Consider the following 14,962-nt stretch of genomic DNA (forward strand, 5'->3'; position numbering starts at 1 on the left):
ACTGAAAAATTTTGTCCTCTCACAAACCTCCACTAATCGACCACAGAAAATAAAGGTTGAATATAAAAACCAAATCCAAAGGAAGAGGCCTTTTCATGTGGTAACACAAGAAATGTCAAAAGAATATGGTGAAGTTGCCCCAAAAAGGAGGAGAATTGAATCTTTCCGTAGTTTGCCCTATGGTTATGTGGATTGAAATGTAACTAACCTGAGTTCATTCTCTTTCTTGAAATTCTGTAGGTATAAATCCTAATAATATTCTGTTCTTATTCACAGGCTTAAACGATTTACCAGACAATATCTTGGAAAAAATATTGGATAGTGTATATTGGAAGCAATACTACACAACGCTACCCTACGTCAGTCAACGATTGCAAAAGTCTTGCATTGAAAGAATTTTCAAAATCATGCATCCCAAAACTAAGGCATCAAAGGATCACACTTTGGTTGTTGACAATTATAAAAATCGAAGAAATGGAAGAAACGGCGAAATTATCATTAATAGATTCCGCAGAGGGCTCATTCCATGTAATTGTTTAAGCAAACAGGGTCGTAAAAAAGAAGTACGATACATCAAGAGATATGTCATTGAGCTAAAGGTAGGCCGCCCTTTCTTCAACGATGACCACGACACAGGCGAATCGGATCTCGAAGAATAAATGTACTTTTTCTTGAAATTTTTTAAAAATTTGTAATTAATTTTGTAATTTTTGTATCTTTCTTCAATAGATTAACTTATACTTACTTACGTTTCCTTACTTGTGTTTATGAATTCTAGGTTACATCTTTTATGAAATCTATTTGTTTATAAGTTTTCAAGAGTTCTTGTGATTATTTTTACCTGTATCAACTCCTGTGTTTGAAATATTTCTATAATAAATAGTACCCAGTGTTCATCTTTCATTTCATTTCAATCATTTTTTTTTTTTTGGTAGTTCATAAAAATGAAAAAAAAGAGAAGACACCAAATTGATTTCAAGAAATTTATTTTCAAATTCTAAATTCTACATATGATTTACAACTTAGAAAATAGACTAAAGTATAGTTGGATAGATATTTGAGAAATTTAAGAATCTATTTACATCTTATAACTAGTATACAAAAATACCTTAAAATACTTCACTCTACACAAAACAAACTTAGTTTAAAGATTTTGTAGCAGCAACTTGTAATTTTAATACATCAATCATATTTAAGTCAATACGTTTAAAGTTTAAAATTAATTCATTGATAATCTTTTCTCCACAAAAAGTTGTGACTTCACAATAGGCTTTATCAAAAAGATCAATCCTAGTCTGGAACTCATTAAGAGAATCAGAGTATGCAGATCGGATATTATATTCTAAATTACCTACATCCTGAAAATTTACTTTTTCGAGACAAGTATCATATGCCTTATTGAAAAGTTCATCATATACATCCTTGCAATTATTAGCCATCTTAAACAAATCATTCATAGTCGATTGCATACAAACATGCAGTTTAATAAGATTTTTCCAGCTATTTTGTTGTAAAATGATGTTATCAGTATATATATTTTTATTATATACAGCATCAGCAATAATAATAGACTTTTCATTATAAAATTGTCTAAACTGAACCTTTACAAACTTGTTTATCATCAATGTTTTCAAATCTTTGGCTTCGGCTCTATCTATAGTCTCAAAATAACTGTTGATAATCTTAACATTTTCAGCAGACATGAGTTGTTCAAATGTTTCATTGGTCAAGTAAATTCCTAAACTTTTTGGCGGAGAATGTTTTGTAAAGTAAATGGTTGGTTCAAATCCGTTGTCTACATTCAAACCCACATGGACTTGCTTTGTATTACTTCGATTAATTGCATAAACTTGAGTCATAATCAGATTCTTTCGAGGATTCCATGATTTAGTTACTGGTGATTCTGTTCCACTCTGATCATCAGATTCCATAGCAGCACGTTTTCGTTTGACACTACCATTGTTACGAGTTGGGGTAATGAAATTGATAGTTGAAGACAACGTACTTACAGTAGGTTTCTGGGAGAAAGCCATAGTAATTGAAGATAATTGCAGCTTTGCCAAATGTATAGTAGTATAGTATGACTATTATGATAATGCACTACACCACACTACACAGCACTGTACTATGAATGATGACAACCAAACTTCGTGTTTTCAACCAAAGCAACTTAACACTAGGCACAACTAAACAGTAATGAGCCTGAGACTATCTGCAACTATAACTCTAACCCAAGACCTAGTATCCCCACCTCTATGACGTTGGTGGCAGGTATAAGATTTTAGCCAATGAGAAACAACCTAGATACCCTACAATTACTTTTAGCGCCAAGATGTTTTAATAGACTATTCAACAAAGGGGAAATTTCTGGAGTTTTCTGTAGAACTTGTTTTAAAACTCGCTTTTGATTCTTTTCTAGAATAATCTTTGAATACAAGTAATCAACCAATAAATCATTATTCATTCTGTCATTTGAAAATAGCCCTAAGAAATCTTTCATTGTATAGTGTCGTGTTTTGAAGTACAGGTACATAATACAATATTTGCCACACACGGTAGAAAAGTAATCTTGAAGACCTAGAGTATTGTATGTCCAAAGCTTGGAATTCTTCTGCATGAATGAAACAAATTCACGACGCATTGGAGGAAAACCATAACTATCGAAATACTCTGCTTTTTCTTGTGCATCTATATGAATGCATACCCAATGACTACCTTTTTGTTTGCTAGTATCCAAATTTACTACCACTGAACAAGGCAGAGTTACTTTTGAAACAGGTAGGCAATCTGCAGCATAAACATTTTCATGAGTGGAGAGAATGTGGGAGATCAAGTCTCTCTTTAACTGTATCGTATTCATGGTCTTTATCTTCAATCTGAAGAATAATTTTTGAATGATTGATAGAGTAGTCCAGATACCAGGATTTATACTTTAAAACTGCTACCACTGAGCAAATATAACCATTATTTTGAACACTCTCAACACTATGTCTTGGAAGAGGGCATATATAGTGCGAATTGGAGTGGAATAATTGGCGTATGGTAGGACAGCCTATAGTATCTAAATCCAATGTTGGCTTCTTAGTTATTTTTTCCAGAAATTTTGTCCGCTCCAACCCTTTTGAGAGAACTAAACCAGCATTCTGAGTTATGTCTTGTATAAGGTGTATGGCTTCATCCACACTGGTATAACCATCCTTCCATAATATTCCATGGTACTTTTCAGACAGCCAGTTCACTTCACGCTGTTTCTTAGGAGATAACTCTTCTAAATGAAAAGGTGATTTCACAACACAGTGAGCAAAAATATGTGAATGTACTGATACAACAGACACTTCTTTCAGTATGAAATTATTACAATTGTCTTTGAATGCCTGGAAGTCAACTATGAACTCACCCATACCTCAAAGGTAAAAAGAACCTTTTAGCGAGAAGTTTGTTAGATTAGGAAGAAATAACTCTTGCTTCTCAGTTTTTACTATTTATTAGTGCAAAGCTTTTCAAACACCAAGTGTTCATCATCAGCCCTGAGGGAAATACCTATCAAAAAGCCCCATTTTTTGCCAAAAATTTGGAACCGATAATTTTGAAAATATAAAAATGATGTCTTGAAAAAAATGAAGATTTGTGATCTTTCTAAAAATCAACTTCAGAACTTTTTTGATAAACTGGGGGCCTATTAGGAAGTTTGTTTAAATTTTTGAAAATTGAGGCGCCCGCCGGAGCCCAAGCTTTTCGAAAATGGAAACAATTAAAAATAGGGAATCATTTTCTAATCAGAAGTCACCCTAACAGTCGCCCTCTGAACACCTGAAGTACCACAATTGAATTTTCAAAAAAGGAGAAGTATCGATAAGGCATGATAAGGCCATTTTTTGGGCCCGGACAGTTATCGACTCAACCACTCTTAAAATGTTGTAATAAATGTTCCAAATACGAATCCGTGGTTAATTGACCCAAAATGACCGTGTGTTGGTAAATGAGCTGTCAGATCCTGAGTAAGGTCATAACAGTACAGAGCATACCCACCAATATAATCTTCTTTAGAAATTGTATGAGTATGGTTGGAATAATGAATACCAGTACCACCAAATAATGTGTTGTAGGCTTCAGCATAGAGAGAGTTTTTATAGTCTGGCTGTAATGCTCTAGAAGGAACTTGATGACCATCAATATACAAACACAAGTAGTTGAGATTGAAGTGTTGAAAATTGAAAGGATTGGTCTTAAAATCCCCATTAGTTGCCTTATTATTGACCAAACCTAAAATTATACGTTTTGGTAGCTGTCCATTAATGAGATTATCAACAGTGTAACTACGAAGACCTAAAGCCAAAGTTGTAGTCTTTACATCCACTCTTGTAATAGGATATTTTGCACTACATTTTTCCAAAGTTCTTGAATGGGCTATTAGTATGCTTGGGTTTAGCTTCATTTTTCTTATGCATAATGCTGCATCTAGGAATTGTATTTTATACTCAGTGGTAGTACTAGTCATTAATGCGAAGGAAGGTCGAGAACTAATTAAACGTAATCTAAGCTCAACTCCATTCAGTAATGCTCTATCATGATTGAATAGATCACAGTGTAAATGTCCAACCATTTCAACAGCTTTACTGCCTGCAATAAGTGCTTGACGGTTTTTGAATCCTTCATTCTGGGCATGATCATTCATTTTAGTTGAATCATCAGCATAAAACATCACATTTTTTAAATGGGTGCTCTTAGAATCCGAATTGTAATTGAGAATATTTTCAATGTATGCTCTATAGGCATAATTGCCAGTTGGTGTAGATATTTGCCTTTGATTTAGAAAAATATCAACTTGAGAAAAAAGAGAATGCATCCAGTTATTTACAGGCGCCACTGCTTCAGTATCTCCTATAGCAGTACCATCAGATTTTACAACCTTTACCTTTACATAAAGCAAAGTATGAGACAAGTCCATGTATTCTTCACCAATGCCTGGTACTGTAAACTCAATTTGAGGTGAGTCGTTGTTGAGAGCAGATATTGGCTTGTACTCCACCCATTCTCCACGTTCTATAGCAATTTGTGTAGGTGGTAGTGCAAATAGATCTAATTCAGACTTAGTGCACTCACAAGAATCTATATGTAAGAATGACATGATGTATGGATGTGTCTATTTATGAAAAAATGTCGCCTGATAAAATTGCGTATTTATCTCTTTTTGCCTTTGACTGTTGACGACGCTTTACTACTTTCTTTCTAGGCTTTGAAGTTTTACAGTCTTCTTGATTTTCTTACTGGAGCGCGAAGTCTTCTTCGTCTTTGCACCACGAGTTTTACGTTTTGACTGAGTAGTTTTTCTTTTACGTTTAGTTTTATACCCTTTACCTTGCATATTCCCACCAAACACAGCATCAACAGCTTTACGTTTGAGATTTTTAACAGCTTCGCCAGTGCGAACATTTACAGAGTCCTTCAAATTTGTCTCAGGTAAATCATCAAGTACATTAATACCACATTGTAACAGTTCTTTTCCAACAGCTCTTGCTCCAGATTTAAGTAATGGTAAAGCACCTCTAAAAAGGCCTCCAAGAAAACTGCCAATGCCATGCCCCCTCTGATAAGGAGAGCCTTGAAAGTACGCCATACCACTACCACCAGCTTGCAGTTGATAGTATTCATCATAACGATTAATTGGATTTCTGCGATAACGGGCCATAACGTCTAAAATGCAACCGCACGTTCAACTTCCCAGATAAGAATGGAACCAGACTGCCGTTGTCTTTCCTTATATTTATTTCAATTGTCTCAAAATCTCGTTTCAATACTGGTATATAGTAAGGTTCTGTAAATGTTTGACAGATATCTTTTCCAATTTCACCGATTTTTATTATTCTTAGTAGAGGCGCTAGTACATCACCTATGAAATTGGGTGCTACAATGTCTGAGTATATATACATGTGGGGTGGTATACCAAATTCAAGACTAGGAGGATAGGGAGATTTTAGGATAACAGCAGAATTGACTGTCTCTTTCAAGCTTAGTAAAATTTGGTTGTGTATGTTTGAACTGGAACTTTTTTCAACACCTTCGTAATCTGTGTATAGAATAAATGATACTATATTTTCAGCCTCAACTGGTAGAATAAATCCAAGTACAGTTGCTAGAATAGGGCTCAATGAAATTGTAGAAATTTTCTTGTCCATATCAAAAGAAAGTGTGGTCTTTATTCTGTTAATATTGCTCAAATACTCAAATTCCAAACCAATACTAGGGGGAAATTTGAATTTTTCATTAAGAAGAGATAGAAGGTTATCAATTGTATCATAAATACCATCGGGCATAGCTATGAGTTTCTTTTTTTGAGCCAAATTATATGTGTAATTTACAGCTACCCAAACATCTTTAGTTTTAATGTTGGCAAATACAGCAGGATATTGAATTTCAACAAGACCAACTTCCCAATCATCTTCCTTTAATGAAACTCGATGTGCCAATTTGTTTGTATAAGATGCCAAAGTATTCTCTGGATAGAGTTGCATTGAGGCATTACTAGGTAAAGTAATGTAAAATGAGTTGTTAAACATATTTTTGCTCTTTTTCCTACTTTATACATCAACTAAATCTTTAGCATAAATCCAAGAGTTGAACGAATCAGGATAACCTCTCCACTTGACAAGCACTTGCTTACTGGCTCCTTTTCCTTTAGTTCGCAATATTTTATCTATTTTGAATTCGGCACCTGGATTGAATGCAACCTTCTGTAGTTCAGCTTCATAAAATTTGCCATCAACAGGCTCCCTACTTAAATCTTCTATTTCATATGTAGGAAGCAGATGGCCTATAACTTTTCTAACCTTAAACACTTCCTCTGTAAAATTTGTCTCATACCCTTTTTCAAAAGTTCCCTTTCCTTTCACCAATCTCACATAGTCCCCTACTCTAAATTTTGGTTTCTTGTAAAGAGCCTTGTTGGCCAAGCTCAAGTTACCATAAGTATTTTTATACACTGTTAAAATATTACCTGTATTCACATTATTGGGAGCCATATGGATGGTACGATGATACGAACTATTATAGGCATCCACTAAATCTTTCAAAACATCTATATAACGGTAAGTGTTTGTATAATGTAAGTAACGCCACATTCTAGTTTTTAAAGTCCTATTGAAACGTTCAACAACCGCTGCTTTAACATCAGGGTTTTGGGTAGTAAAATTATTAATATTATTTTTCTTGAAAAAAGCTTGTACTTCTCCAGCAATAAATTCACTCCCTTTATCTGTTTGTAAATTATTAGGCCTTAAATTTCCATGCTGAATGATTTTCTCAAATGCTTCAATAATATCTTTTGCTTTCTTTGTTTTTAAAGGTTCCACAAATGCTTTTTTACTAAACACATCAATTACTGTTAATAAGTACTTCATACCATCATTGTGTTTGCTCAAACTTTGTAAGTCTACCAAATCTGCTTGCCAAATATCATTGATATTATTCACTATGTACTGGTTTCTTTTAAAATTACGGCGTGCTGGCTTATAAAGTGTATATGTGTCTTGACCTTGTAGCCAGTTCTTCACTTCTGTTGGTTGTGCTTCATGTTTAGTACGTTTTATCAAAGGTTGTGCACCAGAAAATGACACAGGGTCAGTTACATTATAATATAATTTTTCTAAAACATTTGAAATTTTATCATTATTTGTGGGCGCCATTATTATAAGATAACCACGAGTGTCTCTTTTTCCCAGTTATGAGATGTCTTTCTGGAGGTGAACTCCTGCTCTGTGAACGAGTTAATGGAAAGTGTGGTGAGTTGTCAGATATACGTTCAACCCCATTGTAATCCTCTTCATAAATGGGAGACATTTGAGACAATGCTTTCCATCTCAGAGTATTTCCAATAAAATCTCTTGGTACATTCAACTCTTGCAAAGCATGACCAAAAGCATACCAACCATTTGCTGGACCCACTGTAATTCGATTTCTTAGATAATCACTCACTAAATCTGCAATATTGGATCTAGGTATTTTTTTCCCTTTAATGTACACTACCCCTGCATCATCCCAAGTAATAACATGTGTATCTCTAATCCAGTTGAGAAATCGTACTGCTTTTTGCTTAATTGTTTTTGGTAGAGGTGCCACAATTTGATGCTCTGACAAACCTCGACTACTTTCATGTATTGGCTGGTGAGCTTCTCGAGATGAAATAGTTCTTACGGAATTATAATCTGCAGGTTTTTCAACTATTGGGAGCACTATAGGTTTTCTTGCTAAACTTGATTTGTGAAAAAACTTTTGCAACGTCTGATAGTAAAGGTTCCACTTCTCATGATCATCCATATGCCCATCATTCAATACTCTAGACATTTCTTTCTCTAGTTCGTGTATACTTAGTTTAGCTGGTCCTATGATAGAAGGTTCCTGTGTATATGTCTGTGTTATAGAGGGTGCAGGGTCTGGCGTTCGAACATTGTTCCAGGCTTCTGCCGGGACAAGCAGCATTTTCTTAACATTTTCCATATCACTGTGTTGTAAAATAGTTGAGTAAGGTGTTTAATGCGGCACCAAGGAGAATCGGTAAAAATACACCGTTGCCAGTCTGAACCAAATTTTTACGTTTATGTTTCCAAGAAGATTTTCTTTGAACAAGCGTACGCATTAACTTCTTGTAACGAGACAAATTCTTCTTCTGATGAGAATTCAATGGTACTACACCTTTTAAAGTATTTAAAGCACATTCACAGATAGCATTTACCAAACTAGCATCAGCATTTTTCAAAATACTGGAACGTTGAGTACCCTTTACTTTATGTAGAGCTCTTAGAAGCTCAATGTTGTTCTTTACGTTACGAGACATTTTTCTAAACTAATGAATTTAAGAAAAATATTTGATATTTATTTATTTACTTCCGGCGCATATAAACATAACACCCTTTGTCTGAAGGAAAAATATTTGTTCGATAACGCACTTCTTCAGGAGTTGCTTGCTTTAAATCAAGTAAGAGATACCCATGTGGATGTGATGTTGCATCTGTATAAGCTCCTTGCAAAAATTTAGGGTCTTCTGGACTTATCTGTCTCGCTAAATGGCGTATCTGTGCCTTGTCTCGAGGGTTCTTGAAGTATATAATATAGTGCGCATTCAGAGAAATGTCACGCTGACCTTTCCCTTGGTGAAACAGATTTTGAGTTATGAAAAATACACTGATATTTTTATGATGACACCCTTTGGTAAATAGGTCTACAACTCTATTATCTGATTCGCGCATCAAATCATCAATTATCACTAGTCTTGGATTAGTATCTGGAAATGTTCCACTTGGCAACCCTTCTTCAAAACGTATATACGGATGCTGCGAATACCAGGGTTGCCACTCTGCATAATACCAAACAATTTCGGAGAATTTGGTATCACACATTTCATCTACGTGTTTTAAAAATTTCAACACAAACTGTGTCTTACCGCACCCCGAGGGCCCCGCCACAATTGCAGAAAAAGGATGTTTCCATTGCACATCTATAGTACTCATTTTATATTTTCTTCACCTTAAAACCCAACTTTTTCAATCTCTTCACATTATTCAATTAATTAAAATCACGTTTGTTCATTTTATTTATACCTAAGAGCTGTTTGTACAGTTATAGGTATAATATGAAAGGGTGGGGTAAGAGGGGGGGGGATTATTACCACGATTGTATTCTACAAGTAAATATGTATTCATTCAATTAATTAAAATAGGTAAGTAATTAAAATCCAGAAACTTCTATCATCCATTTTGTACTATACCCCCGCACATCCCAAACATTCGAAATACCTCCTAATAAATTTAATTGAAATAATTAATAATCAAATGGTAATTTAATTAATTCAATCGAAATCTAGACCATTCTATCAACATATAGCATTAAACACATGTAGATAGGATACCTTTGCACGCATCCCTCCTTCACCTCGCTAAACTACCCCGTGTTATGCTCAATACGTAAGTACAGGGTACCCCCCTCTCCCCGCCACCTTCGCCACCATTTCACCACGTGTGCGCGAACCAGTTTCCCTCCTCACCCCGCCTACAGCATTACCCACCCTGTACTGTACTCGCGAGCCAACGTTGCGTGTGTTGCGGGTTGCATATCTTGCACCTGATCGTAGAGTACCTCCTTAACTACTGCTATACTTTTCAGTTTTTTTGAATTGACCAACAATGATTAAAAATTGGTACCACTGTATTCCAAAATATTCTCCAAGTTTCATAAATGAAATATTTCGATTTTTCGGTATAATTAACTGGTCAATTTGTAAATTTTTAACCGTTCATTCGTAGCTTAAATTAAAAGTGGCCTTGAATTTTGTCGGGAATGGCCTAGATCGACGCAGAATCTCTTTTGAACCTGGGCTGTTTCTTCCAAAGTGGCTAGAGTGAAAAAACCGTGACTTTTTCAAAAATATCCCCTCTTTTAGGACTCATATCTCTCCTCCTGAGAAATTGCCGAGGTTATATTATTATTTCTGAATGACTTTCAACTCAAAATAAGGGTCTCCACCTTTGGTCAGAATCATTCGAATTTTTTCTCCGAATTCTATGTATTCTAATGTACAATTATTGTACATGTCTGAGTCTTATAATGCAGAAGAAAAAATACTTTCACGTCTACGGATGCGAGTAGTGTCGCCTCTTAATTATTAGAGAAAAAAATATTTCATAAAATCGTGTCAACAATAAACACAATTGCATTTTTTTACAAGTAGAACTTCAAATGCTAGTTTTCGGAAGTACATATACTTGAAAATTTTTATACTTCCTTCTTCAAACGTGTTATGATGAAAAGGGTGAAGTGTCTCTTTTTTTCTTGGTACCTGACATACAAAAAAATTAAAGATCAAAGTTCTTTCAAATATTTTCTGAATAAGCTGACGCCTGCTTTAAATTGGTTATGCAAATTTTTCGCTGTAATCGTTTTGTTGATGTTTTGCAAATGAATGAAACGAAAGAACGATGATCTTATGCAATTTATTTATCGTACAATGTACATAGTTACAGCAGATTTAAAAATACTTAGATAGGTGATTTCTCAGCATTAATTGAAAGGATTTTTCCTAGAAATTTGTATGTACATTGAAAGAAATTCTGGTGTACCTAAGGTATACACAAGTAAGTTACCTATACATATTTCTATGTACTTGAAAATTTACCACGTGTAAAACATTTCATTTTTTAATGAAAATAATTTTGAATAGTGATTCCAAGACTTTAAAAAAAAGAACAGTTGAAGTACGTCAATGGAGAAAATTTTCATGAAAAGAGCTTTTAAAAAATATTTTTTATGTAGAATGTTTGTTTATTGATGGCTATTGCTTATCGTATAGAATTTCAGTTGAAGGTTACGAATATCACCCACGTTTCTTACGTTATCCAACTTCGAATTCACACCGTCACACGGTTGCCTATACTGAGCACCTTACTTATTTGAGGTTGTAAAACATGAGCAAAATTTGAAAATCTTTTTGCATCAGTTTACTAATTGGCACCACAGTGAATAAAAATGAGAAATTTTACTAATCAAAGTTTTTTACATGTTGCTGAAAGTAGACAACGACGTTGTGAATTCGAAATTTCTGAATTTTGCGAGTTTGATTCAAGTTTACAGAACAAACCCAGAAGTCAGAAAATTGATGGGCTTGTACAAACAATTTGAAATCTAAAGTTACTAAATTTTAAACATTTTCGAAATCATAGAATGTCGATTTGGAGATTCTTTTTGAGATCAGGGGATATAATCTGAAGGATGAAATTTCATTATTTTCATATTCCTTGACAAAGTCTCCTGTGTCCAAATTGCCATATTGAAAATAAATTGAATTTTTTTTCAAATTCCTTTGTAGGTACCCAGGTTCTTTTTAAAATTCCGAATTGAAAACAACTACTTAATGAAGCTTTAAACTAATCTGAAAGCTTGTTCCATTTTTTGATATTTTTCTTAAAACACATTTTTTTAAAGCAATTCCAAAAAAATTTTTGGACTTTGTATATTTTTTTTTCATTTTTCGTTATTTTAAAAAACGATTTTCGGAGTCTTTTTTTCCCAAAACAGATTTTGTGTAAACTGAAAATTTTCGCCGTGAGATGATTCGTAATGGATCAGAAATATGAAAATATTGAAATTGTATCCAGCAAACGATTTCAAGAACTCAAGGGTTAATTCATTTTTAAAGTAGCCAAAAAACTTTAAAATGACTATTCATTATCTTCTATTATCATAGCAGCAGCTTTTTCTCCGATCATAATGCTAGGAAGGTTGGTATTACCACTGGGAATTGTAGGCATTATAGACGCATCAGCTACCCTAAGTCCATCAATTCCATAAACTTTCAGCCTAGGGTTAACAACAGCTTCTGAATCTTTAGATGGTCCCATTTTACACGTTCCAACAGGATGATAAATAGTGGTACCCAAAGTACGTAGTAAGCATTCCAAGTATTTGTCGGAGTATGGTCCTTGTGATGCACAAGATGGTATATCTAGGTAACCAAACGTGCCATATTGCTTGAACTGGGGTGTTTGAGAATTTCTTTCCAGTGTACGGAATGCCTCAATCATTGCACCAACGTCCTCTCTTTCTGTGAGGTATCCGCTAACTATTTCAGGGTGTTCCATAGGATTGGTGCTCTTAAGTGAGACACTTCCTCTGCTTTTGGGTCGCAGTAGTGCTGGATACATGAGCAACAAGGGATTTTGCTCTGCTTTATTGAGAAATTCATTGGTCACTTCGGCTTTGAAAAACCCTATTGGGAATGGAAAGAACAGAGGAAGATTGATTTTCGGTAGCATGTTGTGATAAGTTTGGATATTTGGATAATTGGCATCATAGCCTGTAGTGTTGAAAAATAACATGGTATTCGGTATGAAACCGGAGTCAGTTCTGTTCAACAAGTACCGAGGAATAAATGTGGCTACAGGCGTACTGAACTTGTACCTGAATATGTTTACATGAGCATATGGACCAAATGATATAAAATGATCTTGTAAATTACATCCTACGCATGCATCTTTTATCACCGGGATGCCTAATTTAGTCAAGGAAGCTCGAGGTCCGATCCCAGAAAGCATCAATAGTTGAGGCGAATTAATGGATCCTGCTGATACGATAACTTCTTTATTGCAATATAGCTCTTTTTTTTGCCCATTTTTGGAAACTTCAACTCCGTATGCTTTATTATTCTTATCGATTAATATTTTAGTAGCTTGAACTCCTTTTATGACGATTAAATTTGGCCTATCTCGAGCAGGTTGAAGGTATCCTTTGGCAGTGCTCCATCTAACTTCATCGCGTATTGTACCAGGTGCAATAGTTACTCCTGTTTGCATTTGGGTAGTGATATCTTCAACAATATGGTATCCGGCTGCGATAGAGTACCATGCTATGTAATTTTGAATTAATTCGTTATTATAGATGGTATTATTTGTGAAATCTTCTATGTATATGTTCCCATCGTATCCGTGTAAATTTCTGTTTCCTAATCTCGGATCTCGTACTTTTTCCAGCTTCTTGAAATATTTCAATACGTCTTTATAAGCCCATCCAGGATTACCCATAGATTCCCAATTGTCGTAATCTTTTGCATTGCCTCGTAAAGCTAACATAAAATTTGTTGAACTACTGCCCCCCAGAACCTTACCCCTGGGCCAAGAACATTGATTGTTAACGTAGCCTAGGCAAGTATTATCCGAAGGCTCGGTGAGGTACTTCCAATCTTGAGGTGAGTTGAATAAGGTTGGTGCTAAACCAGGTATATCTGAATTGATCGGCGGATCTTCTCCTGCCTCGATGAGTAGAACTGTCCATTTTTCACTTAGACGGTTGGCTATAACGGATCCTGCCGAGCCAGCCCCTATGATAATGAAATCATATTTCTTGTTTGCACCGTTGAGCACGGTTGTGCTTTGGTCCTTTGGGTATTTTCCCACGAGGTCGCAATTCAAAAGAATCAAAGGGGTCAGTATTATTGACGGTAAGGTTACGTTGAATAGTTGAAGTTGAGATATACTATTTAGAGCTGGACAAACACCGCTGAAGAGACCGCTGAAGAAATCCATCGTATTGTTTGTCTGCAAAATTTCCAAAAATAGACCAATTTATAATTATTTTTTCAATTTTCAATATTTTTATCCTGAACTGAAAGTTCACTTACTTACGTGTTCAAGTTGGTGATGATTTTCAAACCACTTACTCAAAAAAACTGACGTATTTTTGTTTGACTCGCCTGTCAATAAAGTCGAAAAAATTTGTCCTATACCGATTTCAATTTTTGAACGTAATTCTGAGAAGTAACCTACGTTCACCTTGGCTTCTTAACTTTGTAGTTTTTTATCAACTGGTAATGTCGAGTAGTTTTTCGGCGAAACCATTTTATTTAACGTCGGACTTCTTAATGAGCTGCTATCGTTTGCGCATAACAGGAAGTTTATCTGTTCTACAATATTGGAGCCAATCATTTTGTTTGTCAAAAACTTCAAAGTACATGGTTTCGAATTCACACCAATCTTTGATAATTTTTTTGAGGAAATTTTTGCGATGAATGTTTGTCGGTCGATAAGGTGACTAAAAAAGTCGGGAAGTAGTAAATGTCAAAAAAAATTTGCATAGAAATTACTCATAGTAAAAAAAAAAATTGTTTTAAAAAACTCCCATTTCAACCTTTTCCCCGTTTAATTTATTATGTATTTTACTATTTTTCACTGATTCCATTTGCAGCTTTTCGTTAATTTTGATTAGACGTCTTTTATCCTCAGGAGTCAGGTGAGTATGTTTTTCACATTGTGTGGTTATCCCTTCATAATTCGGATACCATGCATAGAAATAGCATCAGGTACTTGTTATTTTAATAATTGAATAAAAAATAATGATAACTTGCAAATTTGATCTTATTTGAATTTACTTGAGATTTTTTCATTTTTCTCGAGATTTCTAAAGATCTTGGAGCAGGCTTGAA

At 34.7% G+C, this 14,962-nt stretch overlaps 1 protein-coding gene and 1 long non-coding RNA gene across 3 annotated transcripts in view; one reads left to right on the forward strand and one right to left on the reverse strand.

Moving 5' to 3' along the window:
• LOC135849236 (uncharacterized) overlaps positions 1 to 14,962 on the forward strand; it is a 93,582-nt gene that overhangs the window by 40,087 nt on the left and 38,533 nt on the right. The window lies entirely within an intron of this gene.
• LOC135847773 (glucose dehydrogenase [FAD, quinone]-like) lies at positions 10,964 to 14,365 on the reverse strand. 2 transcript variants are annotated; one of them, XM_065367473.1, is made up of 2 exons: positions 14,166 to 14,365; positions 10,964 to 14,078 (listed from the first exon to the last, which is right to left on the reverse strand). In XM_065367473.1, exon 2 carries the CDS (start codon positions 14,064 to 14,066, stop codon positions 12,207 to 12,209), a length of 1,860 nt encoding a protein of 619 aa, XP_065223545.1. In that variant the 5' UTR covers positions 14,067 to 14,078; positions 14,166 to 14,365; the 3' UTR covers positions 10,964 to 12,206. The 2 variants fall into 2 exon arrangements, with proteins under 2 accessions (XP_065223545.1, XP_065223544.1); XM_065367472.1 differs by having other exon boundaries at positions 14,162 to 14,365.

Source organism: Planococcus citri, chromosome 5, assembly GCF_950023065.1.
Source record: "Planococcus citri chromosome 5, ihPlaCitr1.1, whole genome shotgun sequence".
NCBI lineage: Eukaryota > Metazoa > Arthropoda > Insecta > Hemiptera > Pseudococcidae > Planococcus > Planococcus citri.